The sequence below is a fragment of the Belonocnema kinseyi genome, chromosome 5, assembly GCF_010883055.1.
Source record: "Belonocnema kinseyi isolate 2016_QV_RU_SX_M_011 chromosome 5, B_treatae_v1, whole genome shotgun sequence".
Classification (NCBI taxonomy): Eukaryota; Metazoa; Arthropoda; class Insecta; order Hymenoptera; family Cynipidae; genus Belonocnema; species Belonocnema kinseyi.
The window spans coordinates 141,711,387-141,731,318 of record NC_046661.1 but is presented as its reverse complement, the minus strand read 5'-3'; the positions used below and the strand labels follow the sequence as shown (position 1 = coordinate 141,731,318).

General features: G+C 29.9%; 1 protein-coding gene across 1 annotated transcript in view; it reads left to right on the top strand.

Annotated features, from left to right (window-relative positions):
• Window positions 1–15,618: 15,618 nt before the first annotated feature.
• LOC117173402 overlaps window positions 15,619–19,932 on the top strand; it is a 6,344-nt gene continuing 2,030 nt past the window's right edge. Inside the window, exons 1-2 of the mRNA XM_033361946.1 lie at window positions 15,619–15,746; window positions 18,670–18,793. Coding sequence (XP_033217837.1) covers window positions 18,736–18,793 — 58 coding nt within the window. The 5' untranslated portion in view covers window positions 15,619–15,746; window positions 18,670–18,735. The remainder of the gene's footprint in view (window positions 15,747–18,669; window positions 18,794–19,932) is intronic.

The window sequence follows — 19,932 nt, the reverse complement described above, 5'->3', positions numbered from 1 at the left end:
CCCCAGCTCTAGAGTGGCCGGCATTGTTAGCCGACCCATTGTCGGGAGCCCTGCGCGTTCTGTTGTTTTGAACCGCACTTACTACAACTATATTTGGTGTTTTCATTGTTGTTCCCACGAGAAGCTAGGGAAAGGGGTTCGTCCATCCTTGTAGAGCCCCGCATGCAAGGATAAGGCTGCGTACTCTGAGAGGTCGCCCGGTATCCCAGAGTCACCGTTCTAGACACCTCACCCAGATGCATATATATATATATAATTTTAAACATTAAATTCAGACATTTATTTCACAACAACATAAACATTTTAAGAAATTACATCATTTTAATAGGCATAGATTAAATATTAAAATGCTGGTATGACACCAGCGAATAATTTATTATTCTATTACTAACATAAAAAGCATTAAATAATTATTTCCATTAAATCTATCAAATAGTTTTTAATTTGTATTTTTCTGAAAACTTGAATTATTAATCAACTTTCAAACTATTTTCCAGAAAAAAATAAAAGTATATGTTCATATGATTTTCAAATGAGAATTGAGATATTAAGTTCACAACATAGCATAAGTACACACAAATAATATAATTTAAATAGATGTATTTTAAACATCAATAAAGTTTTATTATACAAATTATAGCAAATATTTAATCAGACCATCTTTAAGTAGTTTATCTATTTATATACTTCATTGAAACTATCAAAATTAAATGCTACTGTAAATTAATATTGCGAAAAAATGTTTCAAACAATTATTTTGAATAAAACCATCAAATTATTTTTCCTTTATATTCCTTTAAATCCAAATCTTTATTTTTTAATATTTGGATTTCTTAATAATCTTTTAAAATTATGACAGTAAATTTAATTTTAAGTATGGTCAATTAATAATAAATCAATCATTTCAATACATAAAAAAAGAATTATTTAAATTAAAATATTCGGATTTCATGAAAATTGTAATTAATTATAACCTTTTAAACTAATTCAAAAAAATGTAAACATATGTAGACATGATTTTAAAAGTTGTATTCACAGACTAATTTTAAAACAGCATAAACATTTGGAAAATAATATAACTGAAATATAGTTATTTTAAATATAAATAAACTTTAATTATACAAATTATAGCAAATATTCAATTACATAACCTTTAAGTTCATTACTGATTTATCTACTTAATTACAAAAGATTTAATCTTCATGTACATCAATGTTGGAAAAAACATGTATGAGCTAATACATAATTAATCTGTTCATAACATAAAAGACATTACTCTGTAATTTTAATTTAAACATTGAAATAAGTTTTAATCTAGATCTTTTAAAAAAATTTAAATTTCATTTATAAAAATTTCATTTCTTAGTGACTTTTATTATTAATTCAAGGAAGAAGACTAAAATCTATTTACATATAATTTTGAAAATTGAATGAAAATATTATTTCCAAAACAGCAGCAGCATTCAAAAAATATTGTTAACTTTTAAAGTGCATTTACTTAAAATTTACTGCAGGACTCATGTGCAAATCACATATATTTATGTAATATAAGTTTTCTGTTGTATTTAGTTGACTCTGCTTATTAAATTTATAGCAAATGCAAGTTAGAATTTAACGATACTAAATCTGGACACTTGCGTCTGCAGACTTCAGAGCCGCTACTCTGATTCTTAAGAGTCTATACGAGGTGTATTCAAACAATAAGATGACTTTATGGTTTTCTCAAAAAATATTTATTTATTCCTCAATATTTATGTTGTCCCCTTCAAAGTAATCCCCTTCAGATATAATACACTTGTGCTAACGCTTTTTTCAATCATCGAAGCAGTTCTGATAATCATTTTGTGGTATAGCCTTGAGTTCTTTCAGCGATGCAGTTTTATCTCCTTAATCGTTGAAAATCGATGTCCTTTCATGGGTCTCTTCAGTTTCGGGAAAAGAAAAAAGTCACTGGGGACCAAATAAGGTGAATATGGAGGATGAGGCATGACTGTGGTGCTGTTTTTGGTCAGAAAATCTTTCACAAGCAACGATGAATGAGCAGGTGCATTATCGTGATGCAAAAGCCACGAATTGTTTTTCCAAAGTTCCGGAAGTTTTTTGCGTATCGCCTCTCGCAAACGGCGCATAACTTGAAGGTAATACTCCTTGTTGACCGTACGACCTTGGGGTAAGAATTCCTGATGCACTACGCCACGGTAATCAAAGAAGACAGTGAGCAAACCCTTCACATTTGACCGAACTTGACGTGCTTTTTTCGGTCTTGGAGATTCAGGATGATTCCACTGAGACGATTGGGCTTTAGTTTCGACGTCATAACCATATACCCACGATTCATCTCCAGTTATAACCCTTTTGAGAAAATCAGACGGATTATTGACTTCATTCAACATCTCCTGAGCGATGGTCATGCTATCTTTTGATCAAAATTAAGCAGTTTTGAAACAAATTTCGCTGACACACGTCTCATGCCCAAAATGTCCGAAAAGATAGCATGGCATGAGCCAACCGATATGCCAACATCTTCAGCATCTTCTCTGATGGTAATTCGGCGATTTCTCAACACCATTTCTTCCACCATATGCAACTGTCAACGTTTCAAGAGTTTTAGAGCACTGGATTCCATTTTTCACACAAAATTTAATGCAAACTCTTTGATCCATTTTTTTCGAAAGAAGAATATCGCCGAGCACACCAAACCCTTTTAACCTTTTACGCCTCTGCCAGAAAAACAACACGAGCTATATAGTCAAAACTGTGAACATATGATCGCCACGGGTGTACCAACATAACAAAAGAAAAACTTTAAAACTTGAATGTACTTAGCCCGCGAAAATTGAAAAGTCACCTTACTTTTTGAACACACCTCGTATAAGGTTTGTTATTAAATTAGTTTCTAATCTACATTGGAATGCTTATCTCGGAATCATACAATTGAAGTCGGTTGATCATATTCTCTTCGTGGTCTGCTGCTACATTCATAAATAAACTATTCCTTAAATGTAATTCGAAAATAGTTCTTAATATCGGTTAAATATGGTAGTATAGATTGCGCTTGCCAGACATTTTGAAACTGGTATCTGCTGCTGCTTACGACCAAACGCCAGGTCGTATGGTCGCTGAATTAAAGAATCTCATAGGTCTTGTTTGCTCTATTGTTGTCTATACAGTTATCACTAATACAGCATAAATTCAGTATTAATATAAATGTAACAGTATTATAAATGAAACTAGGTAGTGTCAGGCTTGCCCTTTACGAAATAGGTACCTGATAAGTAAGAGAATATGTATAAAGTTGTATTTGTTCACTTATTATGAACGATACGGATTTTATTGAATGAAAACTTTTAGAAACAGAAGAACATCCGTCGAAGTTAAGGAAATGCCAGCACAGAAGCTCGATCTGTGGCTGGTGATGTGTATTACCGGCGGTCACTGTCTTACCGACCGATGATAATATATTGTTTTACCTAGTTATGGTAAGTTAGTACGGAACAGAACCCACCCTTTGTCCGTGGTGTCATCTGTTGGTCTAGTAGCTGCTTAACGGTAGCGCCATGCGTCAGTAGGTAAAGTCGCACTGGAATAGAGAGGGTTAACATTTAATGGTCATAAGTCGTAACCTGTGAGAGCTAAACAATTTTATTTTCTTATTTTGTGCAGAATTTAGCCATTTATAATATATTCTTCTTACCGAGCTCTCTGTTTTACTGACCGATGGAGCAATGCTTTCTTAGCATCCGTCTGTATTACCGATGATTTAAAATAATTAGCTAGTTGATTGACTGAAAAATTACTAAATATTTAAAGATAGTGAATTTAAAAAAGTTTTTAGTAAAAAGTTCTGAATTTTCTTTATGCATTACACACGCAAAATACGTCTTAGTGCCCAAAATGAAAGTCGTCAAACCTAATAGCTTTTGCGCCAAGCTACTTTAATTAAAACTGATTTTAGTTTCATTCTGGCGAACACAAAGAGTTTCAGTAAACATCTGTATGTTTTTGATTAATCCCAACAGTACAAGAAAATATAAGAATTTGTTTTTCAAAAATTCGCAATCAATCTTCGTGTCATGAATTCATTATTTTCTAAGCTTGCTGCAACATAATAATTCACGAATGCTTGATAAGATTTAATGTACAATAATAACATCCATAAAGGATGATAAACGTGGCTTTTTTATTTCTCCAGGCAGTATGCGCAATAAAAATTTGTTTTTATTTTCTTCTGGCGTGATTAGAAGCTGCAGTAAAATTTTTTATATTTTTAAATAACATGAAACTTACATAAAATGTTTGAATTTTTTCAGAATGTCCAATATCTGCCCAAACCGTGAGTTTGATCATTTTCAAAATGGCTGCGACGTAATAGTTTTCTTTTTTAATCAAATTTTAAAGCACAGTAAAACTATTTAGTTATAAAAATGAACGCTTCATAGAAAAGAATGTGCCAAAAACGTAGGATTTTTGTTTTCCTAAAATTCTTTACCTCTTTAGAAGAGAGAAATTTCATCATTTTCAACAATCACGTGAAGATCAGTTGAAAAAATATAGTGTGAAATTTCTGACAATTCTAATACTTTTCTCAGTCATAAAGTAAAGGAATGTAAAAATGTTGAATTTTCAAACCAAAATTGAATTAATTAAATTTGTGTTTTCAATCATTGCTTTCTTTTTTGAAGACATTTGGAATTTCCGTAAATAAAATTAAGTTTAACACGTATTTCCCAAAAGGAAAAACTTTTTTTTTGTGCATTTTATTTATAATCGTTAATTTAAGGTACATCGAGCTATTGAATAAAAAATACAGGAGATAATTGTGTAAACACTTTATTATTATGTATCCTAATAATATCTTAGACTGATGCTAAAAAATTGCAGTTTTTTATAAAAATTTCCAATTTTGTTCCACTCTTCAATTAAAGTGAGGCAGCGTGTATTTCAAATTGATTTTTTTTTCATTTATTATTATTTTCAATCATACTCTCTTTAAATAATTTTAGAAAGTTGCTTTTTCTTCTGAAATTTTTAATCACTTTTTTTTACAAAGAGGTAATACTTATTTAAATTTAAATAATTGTTGCGATGTTTTCTGACATTTTTAATTGCTTGCAGCTTTTATTTTTAGCAACATAATAATTGATACAAATTTACATGCATCATTGTTTAAATAATTAATTATGTTTATAAATATTTTCTCTTAGAGTAATGCTAAAAAGTTTCGTTTTTTTTTTTAATTTTCGTAATTTTTGGGCTTTTTAATTGTAAAAAAATGAAAAATATTAATATTGTTGAAAACAAAAAAGGCCATCGATAAATTTAATCATTAAAATTCATATTTCATATGTTTTATTTAAAAAATGTGAAAACATCTTTCCAAAATTGAAACAAATTGAAATGATTAGATATTTAAAAACATTTTTATTTGATTTTTGTGAGAAATTTCCTTATTTGCAGAGATTTTAAAATTTTAATCCTAACATAAGCTGGATTGAATTTAAAAACATGGCCTTCTGATTATTTAAACAAAGTTATAAAAAATCAGATGTTTCTACAATTCTGAAATTCTAGCCACACTATAGTTTTTAAAGTTTTTTACATTTTCATAAAAATAATATATTAAATTATGGGCAAGAACTTGTTCTGAAGAATTCGAATTTTGCGGAATGTGAAGAGACTGGAAAAAAATCTTGAGATTCACAGGATAATTTCAATCATTGCTTTGTAATTGATTCTATGAAAAAAATTTGAAGAAGCTCAAAAATATTTTTCTTATAATTTCCTAAAATTTTCCAAAGGTTTGTAAGACATTTTCTATCATAATAATAAAATGTTGTAAGTTTTAATTTGAATAAACTATGTTTTTAGATTCCTATAGCGAAAATTAGAACAATTTTTAATCCCAGAAAATTTATTTTAAGACATTATTTACAAACAATTTAAAAGATTTCAAAAATCGTCAAAAAGAAATCTAAAAGATTTAAGGTAAGTTTATTTAATTTAGCAAAATTTCAACAAAAAAATCAGGGTAATTTTTAATAATTTTTAATGATTAGAAAGTTTAAGAGGTCCGACAAAAATAAACAAAAGAATTTTCTTAATATTCGTCTGAAAATTTTAAATACTCTTTTTATTATGTTACAAAATTACCTATGGGACCAAATTAGAATATGTTTTAAACATATCAAATGAATTCCTACAATTTAGAAAAAGAGCGAAAGAGATTTTAAAGCTCAATTTTGCAATTGGATAAGAATAAAAAATACAAAATAAATGAAAATTAAAACAATTGAGAAAATCTGAGAAAATCTAGAAGGTTAACAAGAAAATTTTACATAGAATAAAAATAATAAAAACCTGAAAACATTTCCAAAAGCTTATCAAATATTTTTTTATTCGTTCCAAACTTCTGAAAGTCCCCAACATCTTTTCAAAAATTCAAACTTTTCCTAATATTTTGTGAAATTTCATAAAATTAAAAAGATTCTTTAAAATATACTAGACTCTTTTCTGAAACATCTGAAATATTCAAAAACCTTCTTTTTTTAATTTGCTTAAGAATCTAGTAAGAATTATATGTTATTATGTATTCTTATTAATATTACTTTATTTGTTTCTAGGATATACTTGATCTTAAAGAACCTTTTTTTGTTATTCAGAAAATGTCTCTTATGTTTTTAAATATAATATAAAAAATGTTACGTAACGGCGGCGAGGGGTAGGGGTTTCAAAAAAATTGTTACGGTTTGTAACATGGTTGAGTGTATTCTATGGGTGGAGGATTCTATGGATTCTATGGGAAAATGTTTCAGCAAATAATAATGTCTTCTTAAAATAATTAGTCCAAAATAAGTTTAGGCTATGTTTAATTTGAAGTTAATTTATTAATTTTCTTCGATGCAGATTAATTTTGTAGATTACAAATGTAACCATTTTATTTTTGGTTGGAAATTTATTTGCTTTTATTGAAAGTTTCACTACGTTGGTAAAAGTTAAACCAGTTTGCAAATATCAATCTTTTTTAATGGTGCATCTCTTTAGTTAAAAAATTAACTATTTTGTTAAAAATTCGTTCTTTCTCTTTAAACTTAAATTTTTTAACTAAAAATATAACTTTTGCATTTCCCTTAAAAATCTATCTTTCTTAGTTGAATATTCATTTTTTTTTGGTATTATGTAATTCTTGAAGGATTTTTTTGGGTTAAAAATTCGACTGTTTTACAAAAAATTCGTTTCTTGTTTGGAAACTTTAAGAATTTGGATAAACTTTTATTTCTAGTTTTACTGAAAAAATTTTACTTCTTTAAGACTTATTTTTTCGACTGCTAAATTTATCTTCTGGCTTCAAATTTAAACTACTTTGTTGAGAATTATTTTTTTTGTGGTCATTGATTCACTGTTTCAGTTAAGAATTTAAGTAATTGATTGAAAAATTCGTCTTGTTGGCAGAAAATTAATATTCTTAGTTTAAAAATCGTCTAGCGGGCAGAAGTTACATTTTTCTAGTTTGAAAATTCAACGTTTTAGTTAGTATTTTTATTATTTGGTTAAAAATTTAATTATTTTGCTGAAAATTCCACTTTTTGGTTGCAAATATAACTATTTCGTTGAAAATTTGTTTATTTTATTGTTAGAATAACAATCTTTCAGGTTGAAGGTTTAATTTATTTTGGTTATGATTTTATATTTTCGGTAAAAATTCAACTATTCTGTGAAAAATTTAAGTGGTTGTTGAAACGTCATCTTTTTTATCAAAAGTCCAACTACTTTGTTGAAACTTCTTAAAAATGCTAGATTTAAAATTATTAATCAAGCCTTTCATAAAAATTTAATTATTTGGTTGATAAAGCAACTATTTTTCTTTCAAATTTAATCTCTTTAGTTTGAAAATTTAGTTAAAAATGCAAGAATTTGTTTTAAAAAAAGAACTATTTCGTTCAAAATCTAATTATATTGTTAAAAATTTATTAGAAATACAAAAGTCATTTAAAAGATAACTGGATTCGCACACGCTGTCCAAAATCTGGTGTAGACTTCATGTCATTGCTAAAACTTTCCAAGTTTATGCCACAAATTTAGGCCGACATACAAAATTCGATAAATTCTTGCATTTTTTCTTAATTTCCTTGCACCCTAAATTCTCTTTGAAAGGCCTAAATATGTATTTTTAGAGGTCACACGGAGTGGAATTTCCTATTTCTTTCAACACTTAGAAAAAGTTTATCGCTTCTGTCTTAAAGGCGTAATCATTTTGGGTCAGATTTTTTACGACTTAATAAAAACTATGCTTTTTATTTTAAATAATTGTTTTAAGCATATTTGTAAGTATTTTTAAATTAACAATTCTGTTTTTGAACATGTTATCCTATACCCACCGAGCAAATTGTGCGTCCACTTTCTTTACAGGTCTTAAATCAGCGTTCTAAATGCCAACCTCTTTCTATCAGTCTTATATTTACTTCCAATTCATTATGTTTTTTGTAAAGATTTATAAGGAAAAACTTTAAAGTTAAGGTTTCTTTTTCAATTTATTAGTCACGCCCTCCTTTTTTACTATTAAAATATGGAAAACACATCAACACTGAATTATAATGATACTAGTATTTGACGATAAAATAATAGACAATCATGGCCTTGAAAACTTCAGTGAAGCAATAGAAAACTGCGATTTTTAGGTCACATAAAATTTGTAATACAACACCTTACTGTGTTGCTTTAGGTTAAATTAGCAAATACAATTATAAATCACAGTGTTGTAAAAATTTAAATTCTGTAAACATTTATAAATATATATTCTCTAGTACGCAGTAGTGCCTAGCACGAATTTATGTTTTTTATAGTTAAAAAACTTTTTCTAAATGCAAAAAAAAACATTAAATTTCTAACCTAAAAGTTGCCTTACCTTTAATTTACTTCGTGCGTACTTTTTTGATGTTCTAACCACAAAAATATACATTTAAACTATAACTATTTATACTTTATATTTATATTTACAGCTTCGATATTTATATTCACCTTAATTGAAACAAACTTATTTATATGTAGCGAAACAACATCCAGGTCTCCGTCCCTGCTGTTCATTCACTGGACCTGCGGGGTGACAGTTTTGCTCCAATAAATGAACACAGCGTCCGTTCACTGGAACACAGGCAATTTAAAGGTCCAGTACGTGAACACTCATTTATTAATAAAAAAACGTAATTTTTGTGAAAAAACCTTGCGGGAAATTGAATAATAATATCTTACCACTATAACAGCACAACTTTGATACAGAAAAGGTAAAGAATTCTTTTGTAAAAGCAGTGTGAACAAGGAGGTGCTTAGGCACGTACCTTATAGTGGTCGACGATTTTCTGACATCACACACCATAATCGATGATGCTTCACATTCAAGAAATTTTTTAAATTATTAACAAGAATTTACTGCAATTTCAAAAAGTATTTAAACTTCAAAAACTTTTTAGGAATATAAAAAAATTTCTTTCAAATCTTTCAGAATCCTTTCTAAAACATCTGTCGTAATTTAAATTCTTTATTTAATTTTCATAAAAATTTTAAAATAATTAGATTTATACAAAATTTAAAAACGTATGATATTTATTTGCTTGTTATCCTAAATTCTTAGAATTTAATTTCGACTCGAATTAAAGTTAGAGAAACCCTTTAACATATAAACAGTTTTTTAAAATTCGTATATAATATCATTATTAGTTTATTTTGATTTCTTGATAGTGTTAGAAAAGTTCTTAATTGGTCAATTTCAAGTAGTACTTACATTAGGTAACTTTAATGCTTGTATGACCACAAAAATATTGTAAAAGCAAGAAAAGTTACATCAAAATATGGCTTTATTTATTTTTCGGCAATACTAGATCTTAACAAAAAATGTATTTAGATAACGTCTATTATGTTTTTAAATATAATATGAAGAATTTGACGTAATATCTGAAAGCTCCCTAATGAGATTTTACATATTTTATACATTGAATATTCCCCCGAGTTTTGTTAATCTGTTGTCAATAAATATTCTTTTAGTTCACTTTTAAATTTCTTTCGCTGAGGTATAATTAATTCTTTTCGCCTTATAATTTCTCATTAAAATCTTGAAAAATAGAACGATGTTTTATCAGTCAAAATTAGTCATTATTATTATTAAACAATATAAACCTATTATAAACGAGTAACAGTGTTTTAAGAACGAATGAATTGTTATAATAAATTAAAACATACTATGAAGTATTATATAATCGAAGTATTATTGAAGCATAATAAGTTTAATTATTCCAATCGGTTTCCTCGTTTTCTAATTCCATTTCTTCTAAAGTTGGTTTTTCGCCTTCAGAACCTGTAGAAATATAAAATTATTAATTTTTGTTATATCATGTGTAAAAAAGTAAACATTACTACAATAATACTAAGTAGAAAAATTAGATAAGGTAAAGGCCCCGTTAGAACCAAAAATTGATGTTCGTATTTTGGAAGAGCCTATAACTCAGTTACTCTAGTAACACTGTAAAATTTTGAAAAAGTTTAATTTTTGACAAAGTCATATCTGCTTGGTAACAAGGGACTGGTTTTTGGGCTCTTAAAAAATGCCAATACCTATTTTTGAGGTCCTATCCTTAATGTTGGAAAACAGCCCCTTGTTAACAGGCAAATATGACCTTGGCCTAAAAATAATCTTTATTTTAACAATTGTACAGTGTAAATGGAGTCTCTGATTTTTGGCCTCTTTAGAAAAACCATCACCGATTTTTGGGCTCCAACCCTTAAAATTAAAACACATCCCCCTGTTAACAGGCAAATATGACTTTGTCAAGAAATAATCTTCTTCGGAATTTCACAGTGTTACTAGAGTTTCAAGCATTGGAGAGCCCAAGAAGAGCCCAATACTACTTTCTATTTTGCTTTTATTGGATTTAAGTTTCCAACTATGAAGTTTTTTCTTGTACATATGGGTGGTTTTAAAAAATATTGTGAGGTGAATTTGAGAGCCCAAAATGAGCCAAAAATCTGGTGCATTTTGTGTTTCGTACATTTTTATTTTGACCAGGGTGTCATTTTTATTGGGGTGGTTTTTGAATTTCTTGGCAAGCATCCGAGCATGCAGACCAAAAAAGTCCTGAATCCTGGTACAAAGAAATTTGCGAATTTCTTTTGTGGAGGTGCTAGCTTGACTGACCTTTTATAGTCCACGTCAGTGGGTCCGCCCACTCAGCGCAGCCACCACGGCGAATTTAAAAATGGAATATGCTATATTTTTTTGGCATTTTTTGCTAATTTGATGCTATAAAAAATTCTGTTTTTCTCTTGAAACTTCTATGAAAAGAGTGGCGGCGCTAGCACGACGACTTTTAAAACGGTTTTTATCACGAGGGGTAAGTATATATGACTTAGGGATTGTTTTTGGTGCACGTATTATATTGCCTCAGAAAGAAAAAAGAGCCAAAAATACCCACTAATCGTTTATCTCATTATAATAATTTTAGTGAGTTTTCATAGGTGGCGGCGGTGAGTGGACGTCGTGCTAACGCCGCCACCCTTTTCTCGGAAGTTTAAAGATAAAAAGAATTTTTTTTAGCATCAAATTAGAAAAAAAGCAAAAAAAAATATGGCGTATTCTATTTTTCAATTTGTCCTGGTGACGGCACTAAGTAGACGGACCTCACATCAGCGTCTTCACCACACTAAGTGACGATGCTGTGGATTCTAAAGAGCCAACTTGCTATGCAGTGAATAGTGAAAATAAGTACAGTAATATTTCTCAATATTTCTAATTTTCTTTTTTTCTGTTTATTGCTAGCAGAATAAATTGAATAGTGTTAGCATCGAATAATGAAAAATAAAAGACAAAAGTGGTTGCAATTTGGATAGGTTACCATATTTGAGCCTGACAATTTAAAATTTTAGTTATGGTGGGTGAATTGCAAAGTGAGCAAAGTCAAAAAAATTAAAGTTGTTATTACATGAAGCTGTTAGATTCAAGGTTATAATTGTAGAAGGGAAATTTTTATTTCCTTAGTTCCATAGCGCCATGGGGTGGGCGCGATTTGTGTAGTGTTAATAATATTCCTTAAAAATGAACATAATAATTATATAGATTGACTATTAGAAATACGAGGCCTGTTCAAAAATCGCAGACTGTTTGAATTTCGCGGCTCGAGTTAGTTTCAGGAGAATCCGCTTGGTGTCGCTAAGTTCGTACAGATCAGCTGTTTAAAAAGCGGTATTTCAGTCGCAGATATCTTCATTTGTTGATTAGCTACACAGTTTTAAGTAAAGAGTGTTTTTTTGTCGGATTGTAAAATGAACAGCCTGAAAGAGCAACGAATTGCTGTGAAATTTTGTGTGAAACTTAGCAAATCTGCAACTGAAACATTTGCCTTTCAACGTCAACTGACGACCCTTACGTTCACAAAATCAACACCCTGGTGCGCGAAAATCGACGTCTGACCATTAAGGAGCTTGCCGAAGAGTGTGGGATATCAGTTGGATCTTGTTACGAGATTTTGACCGAAAAATTGAAGATGCACCGCGTCACTGCGGAATTTGTGCCACGCTCCAGCTCACTCAGCACTCAGAACTCGTGAGTTTTTGGCTAAACACTCGATTACTCTTCTTCCCGACCTCCCATACTATCCTGACCTTGCTCCTTGTGACTTTTTCTTGTTCCCAAAACTAAAAAAACCCCCTCAAAGGAAGAAGATTTGAGACGATTTCGGAGAATAAGGCAAATGCAAAGAAGGAGCTGAAAGCCATCACAAAAGAAGCGTACCAGAACTTTTTCAACGAATGGAAACACCGTTGGGATAAGTGTGTGTGTTGGGAAGGAGAGTATTTTTAAGGAGACCCAGAAGTGTAACTTCCAAATAAAGTACTTTTTTTATGATCTCAATCCGCGTATTTTTTGAACAGACCCCGTATGTTGCCCTTCAAAATAATCGAGAATAATTTATGATTTTTCAGTAATGTTAAATTATTGTACTATGAATGTTTGCAAGCCAGGAATTAAGTAGTATTTATAGGCCAAAGACAAAGATTATTTTTGAAATATAAGGATTAATGAGTTTCTGAGGAGGTGAAAAGTGTACAAATAGTTACGGAGCGTTAGAAGAGAACTTAAACATTCTACGAAGATTATGGAGGTTTAAAGAGGACGTTAGTAAAACTCAAGAATGTAGGGGCAAGATCTTTAATTTAGGAGCTGAAAAATGTGTAGAAGAAAAATAGAATGCAAATTTCGTCAAGGGAGGCTAAGTAGGAGCTAGCAGAATGAGCAGCCGCAAAGTAGAGACAATACTTTCACTTGGATAGTCAAAGTAGGGCCTAACCCATGCAGAAATTGCCAAATCTTTGCCTTATTTCCTATTTGGGCCAGATCGGTCACACAATTTTATAGTTGTTAAATTTGGCCCCCTCTAGACTCCGGCTAAACAGCCAACCTTACCAGTAGATAGCGCTCCATTAATTTCGGGGACTAAAGTGGGTTGACTCCAAATCGCCCAAGTTTCAATGTAAAGTGTTAAGCGTCAAAAATATTTCAATTATTATTTGTAAAAGTGACAAAATAAGTGGGAAAAAATGGCAAAAGTGAGCACAAGACGAGTACGTAGGTATAGTATACTTTAAAGTATTCCTGGATTACGTGTTGAAGACTATAATAAGTAAATTTATTTAGAATGTTAAGATGAAACCTAACCTCGAAATGAGGTTATTTGTTTATAAAAAGAGTAGCAAAAGTGATATTTTACTTTTTGAATGTGAAAACGAATTAGATCAACAATGACGTCATAAAAATATTTATTTTCACGTATTTTTAGGTGATTTGATACAAATGGAATGTAAATACAACCTTCTTATTTATATTCGCTTTTGTAAAAAGAACTTAAAGAGCCAGTGCGATATTATAATCCACTTATTTCAACATAACATAACTTTCCTGTCATACTTCAATTTTTTCATATCGCGATCTGTTAGATAATCTGATATTTATGTTCTTAAATTTCAGTTAAGAAGACCATATATTCGATTTTAATATTATTTTATTTAAGAATCCCTTTTAATTAGGAATAAAAAAATAAATTAATATGGGCCCGATCGGGGCCAGACATGGCTATCTCTGGACGCAGCGCTTGGGCCCCGATCGGGCATCGCGTTTAATTTCGAGTCTGGCCCCATCTAGATAGCCTGATTTGGGCTAAATTCTGCCCGATCTGGCCCTGATCAGATCCAAATTGGAATTTCTGCACGGGATATTTCGCCTCGGGTCCCTTAACAACTAGTTGCAGAATACAAATTAATTTTTGGTGATTTGATACGGTCGCAAATAAACACCATGATAAAAAACTTGATTTTTGCTACTTCTTGGAGCTCATTATGATTTTTTAACGATTTTTAAGTTCATGTTATTTTAACGCATATGGTGTTACATTCTATTGATAATTAAACAATTAACTAAATTTTTCAAACCATGTATTATTGTTTGTAAAAATTTTTCTAACATTTTCTACGTAAAGTCTACTTTTTAACCAGAGTGTGTTGATAATTAATTCAAGTTAACATGAGATTTAAAAATATTCGGAAGGCTCTTTAAGTACTGGAAAATGTAATACGACCGTATTTTAATTTTTTATGCTACATGTGCACTTCTACTTCCTTAAAAATAGACGTTCTTCAAATTTTGTGGTAACAAACAATTAATTGTTTATCGGTTATTCAAATAATACGCTTCGCACTATAAATTGTGTTCGAAATCATTATTCTTAATTGTTGATAAAAAAATACAGAACAAAATTAATTAGGTAAATATGCAATTGATAAAAAAACTAATTAAATAATTATTTCACTGATAAACTATTAGGTATCAGGATATATTCTTGTTTGTTAACTGCATGTTTTACAACAAATATTAATCAAGTTAGCACATAATTTATGTTGTCAAGCATTGTGGATAAGTCAATACGAGTCGACTTTTAGAATTTTTTAACTAAATACTCAAGGTCTCAATTTTTTCTTTGCATTGGACAAAAAATTTCATTAATGCAAAGAATAAAGTCGATAGAACGAATACTTAGTATATTAGACTACTGTGATTCAAATTGTTTTTAATTTATTTAGGCGTTAATAAAAATATCCAGTCAAAATTTTCATATTTTTGGTAGATTCCAAAAGAAAAAAAATGTAAGAATTAGTTTCTCAAAAACTTCTACAAAATGTATACGTGATAAAAATGTTGTTTTTTTTCCTCCAGGAAAGACAGGTCGATAATATTTTTAATGTCTGCATACGTATATTTCGCATTTTTCTAATAAATTTTCTAGCACAATAAATCAGATAACATTTGAAAACATGTGTAGGCAATAAAAATTTGTTTTTATTTTCCTTCAATCTCTATCCAAGTCGTGAGTTTGATCATTTTTTTAATTGAGCGACGGAATAATTCCTTTTCTTCTATAAAATTTTACAATAAAATTGTTTACTTCTGATAAATGTAGGCGTAATAAGAAAGAATGTGCAAGAAATACATGATTTTTTCGAAAATTTTTAATTTGTGTGAAATTTAATGTGCAATAAAACTGTTCACATTTAAAAAATGTACGCATTTTTTGCAATATTCTCAAAGCTCTTGCAACGCTACTAAAACTTTAAAGTATTATTTTTATTATTTTTGCACTATATAAGACACATTTGTTGCAGTTTCTAGTCAAAAGCAGCAAGTAAAACAAGAAAATTCTCAAGTTTAAAAGGTGCGTCTATTAATAAAAATGCTGGATAATTTTAAAGATCTAAACTTAAATTTTCAAATCTGCATCTTCCATTTCAATAATTTTTGCTAATAATTAATCAAATTGATTCATTTTTTAATTTAATTAAATGGTACCGTATTATTCAATTAAAATTTTGATTTAACCATATTGCCAATACATGCTGAAAATATCTTCGATATCTAGAATAGTTTTAAAATTTGACGGAAAAGTGATAATCACGAGGATAAAAGGTTTTGGGAATGTAAAGAATTGATTTTACTAAACAATATTTCATTTCTTACATTCAAATCCATAACTACGGGCATGAAGCCACAGTGCGCTGATCAACAACTGCGCTAATTGTTTAAAAAATAAGTAAAAAGAAACAAAAAAATGCACACCTAGATATTTTCGAGAAGAATGCAATGGTCACTTGGTTTTTCGATCCAATGCATACTTTGTTTATAACAATTTTATAAAGATAACAAGTGCCGTAATTGTTCAACAAATTGTTTCAAACAAAGAAAATGCACGCCGAGATTTTTCGGAGACGAATCCAGAAGTATTTTTACTTTTTAGATGTGACTCTTAGGGCCGATTCCACCAACAGTGATTAAATTCTAATCATTGATTAACTTAGTTTAATCAGCATATTGCGTTCCACCAACTTTTAAAACATGATTAAAGAAGTCTAATCTTCGATTAATTTAACCGGCCATTTTTGGCTGGTTAGCGAGATGATCAGCAATTAACGGGAGTAAAAATAACCTCAAAGTTGAAGTTCAAGTATAGTGTGAAATATTGATCGCATTTATAACGATATGTTGTACTCAAACAACCTATATTCAATTTCAATCGATAACTAATTCCTGTCAATTTATTTGGAAACGATGTGCATAAACAAAAACACGTCACCACTCGTCGTTCGTGAGCAGACGAGGTATATTTTGCGCGCGAAAACAAGTTCGAAATCAGCCAATCAGAATCACCATTACAACATAAACACGCAGAAACTAGACTTATTGCGAACAGAGCATACGGTTGGCTAACCAGAGGTTAAAAATTCATGGTGGAACGCGCCACAAGTTAATCGTGATTAAAACTCTGATTAAAAGATAATCATGATTAGCTAATTGTGGGTTTAATCATTGATTGCCCTTATTTAATCAATGTTTTGCGTTCCACCATTCTTTTAATCATGATTAGGGAAAGATAATCAAGGGTTAACTAAACCGCCCAATAATGGCTGTTTGTGGAGTTTAATCAGTGATTAAAGTAACATAACCCTGAAATTGAAGTGCAAGTGCAGTGAGGGCAGTATACAGGAAGGAAATATGGCTCTATTTTACAATGATATTTTATCCTCATCTGATGATGATTAAATGCTTAACCACGCTCGGAGAAGGTCACGAATATTCAGACACAATTGCCACTTCTCTTCTATTACACTTGTCACTGAAACCACTCCTAACCTCAAACTTTGGGAATCTTATCATATGCTAATATGGCGCCGAGTGTTCATGAAGAATCTCGTTCTAACCAATCAGAATCGTCGTTACAACAGAAAGACCTAGAAACTAGACCTGATTGCGAATAAAGTAGGTATGTGATTAGGTAACCAGAGGTTGAAAATGCTTTGTAGAACGCATTACTGGTTAACGCTGATTTAATCATTGATTTACAAATAATCATGATTAGTCAATTATGGATTTAATCAGAGTTGGTGAAATTGGATCTTAGTTTTTTTTTTAATTAATTACACAACTTTCAAATCCATACCTGCGGCAAACTTCAACGCCGTAAAAGATTAGGGAGACGAATGAAGATGCTGTGTGACTATCGGTTTACCAAAGGAGATTATAACATAACCAAAATTAATTTTTCTCTAGAATCCATTTAAAGTTTTACGAAACCTTTAAGTGCATAATACATTTTTTAACTAGAAAGAATAACCAAAATTTATCATACTGTGACAGAATATTTTATAATAATTGCACCACGTGAATCATTTATTACTTTTGAAATGCTTTATTGTACATTTGGAAAATTTAATTTGCGTTATTAAAGTTTAACGAACTGTTAATGATTCCTTAACATTTCGCAACATTTTCAGCGTAATGAATGAATTTCCTGCCATAAATATTGACTGTCAATATGCAAAATTTCGAAAAAAGTTAAAGCTTTAGTTTAAAAAATTTATTTTTTTCCTGCGAAAAAAATAAATTTTCAACCACTAAAGATTAGTTTTTTCTTTCCAAGAAAAGATAAATTTGGAACGAAATAGATTATTTTAAAGTGAAACTGATAAATTTGCAGCCAAAAAATAGCTTCATTTTCAGTTATAACAAAGATAAATTTTGTCAAAATAATAAAATTGTATAAGCAAAAAATTCTTTGAATTATTTTCATCCTTCGAAAATTTTATTATTCAGGCATTTTATTATTCGTTTTTATTATCCATTTTATTATTTTTACATTTTCTTTGAAAGTAATCCTTTTATTCGGAAATTTTATAATTCGGAAATTTCAATATTGCCCTAAAATCGATTTTTCAAATTAAGAAATCATACAAAATTTGTCTACACATCTTAGATTTTTTTCTTATTATCTTAATACAGTTCAAAAAGCTTTGAAGTTTCAAAAATTTATTCTACAGCCTTTAATAACTATGAACTTTCACGATTTTTAGTTAATTTGAAAAAAGCAAATATTGTTTTTTTTTAAATTTCTAATACTTGAAAGAAGGATAACATTAAGTTTCTACATTCTTATTGAGCTTAAAGGAAGACTTTATTTATTGTGAAGTTTTTTTCCTAATGTAAGAAGATCTTTTCCTTTTCTTTAATTAATTTGTATTTTTTGGAAGGAATGCAATTTTTATTTTTTTATTTTTTCATTAAATTTCGTCTTTATTTTTTTGCAGAAAGCTTTTATTTCATTATTCGTAATTCGGCAATCTCCATTAAACAGGATCCTCGATTTAACAAAAATGAAGATCCATGTTGGTGCTCTTCTCCTCACTGTAGCGATTTTCATCAGTTTTATTGGTAATTATAATAATATACGTATACATAATAATCGTAACTCAATCTAACTATATTCTGTTAAAAATTGAATTTAAAACTGAAAATTATAGTTTTTCCGCTTTTTGTTAAAATTTCATATTTCTTTAGGTAAAAATTCCCGTTTTTTGCTTTAATTTAACTGCTTTTTATTTAAAATAGAAATATTATCGGATATAAATATTGAATATTACCTGCTTTGTTCCACACTAATAATTTGTTGTTGAAAATTACATTAATTTTACTTTCGTTAAATAATAATGTATTCACTTAAAAATTAATTTTTTCATTTAAAATTGATTTCTTCGGTAAAAAATTAACTATTTTCCGTCTATGTGATGAAAAATGAAGAAAATAGTTATTCACTTTTACTTAAAATTAGCTGCTTTGTATCAAAATAAAGAATTTTTTTTAAAAGTATCTTTTTCGTGTAAACCTCCAACTATTTGATTGAAAGTTTATCTTTTCAGTTAAAAATTCATCCACTTTCTTAAAAATGCATGTATTTCGTTTTCATTCAACCGTTTATCTAAACACTCGTGTAATTTCTCGAAAAAGTTTCTTGAAAATGGAATTCAAAATTTTACGGTTCAGCCTCATTCACCACCCGGGTGAATTGGTGGGTGAAGTAAAGAAGTGGGCGGAGTTTACTAGGGTGAAGTGGAAGGCGAATGGTAGAATGAACGGTTTCGAGTGTGCGTCGGGTGTATGTTTGGTGAAAGATAGTTGAGGTTACGTTACATAAAAGTTTAAAAAATGCAAGAACAGGATAAGAAGATTATAATTGCTGCCTCAGTAATGAGGTCATTGTTATTACAAGCAGTGATGTGTTCAATAATAGTGGAAAGTGATGAAGATACTAAGCTTTAGATGATGAAGATTCCCGCCACCTCTACCCGCCAATTCCATTGTTCACTCACTTCCACCTACCTAGTTTCAGTGGGTGAAATAGTTACCCGTCGAGTGACCCCCACTCTTCACCCGAGTGATCACTGAGCGGTTCACCCGAGTGAAGCCCAACACTCACCTAACATCGTGGAACGGCTTGGAGTGCACCCGTGTGGCATAGACATATAAAGTCTAGACCAACAGTCTCTTTGATCCGCCGACGCTCCTGTTTAGAG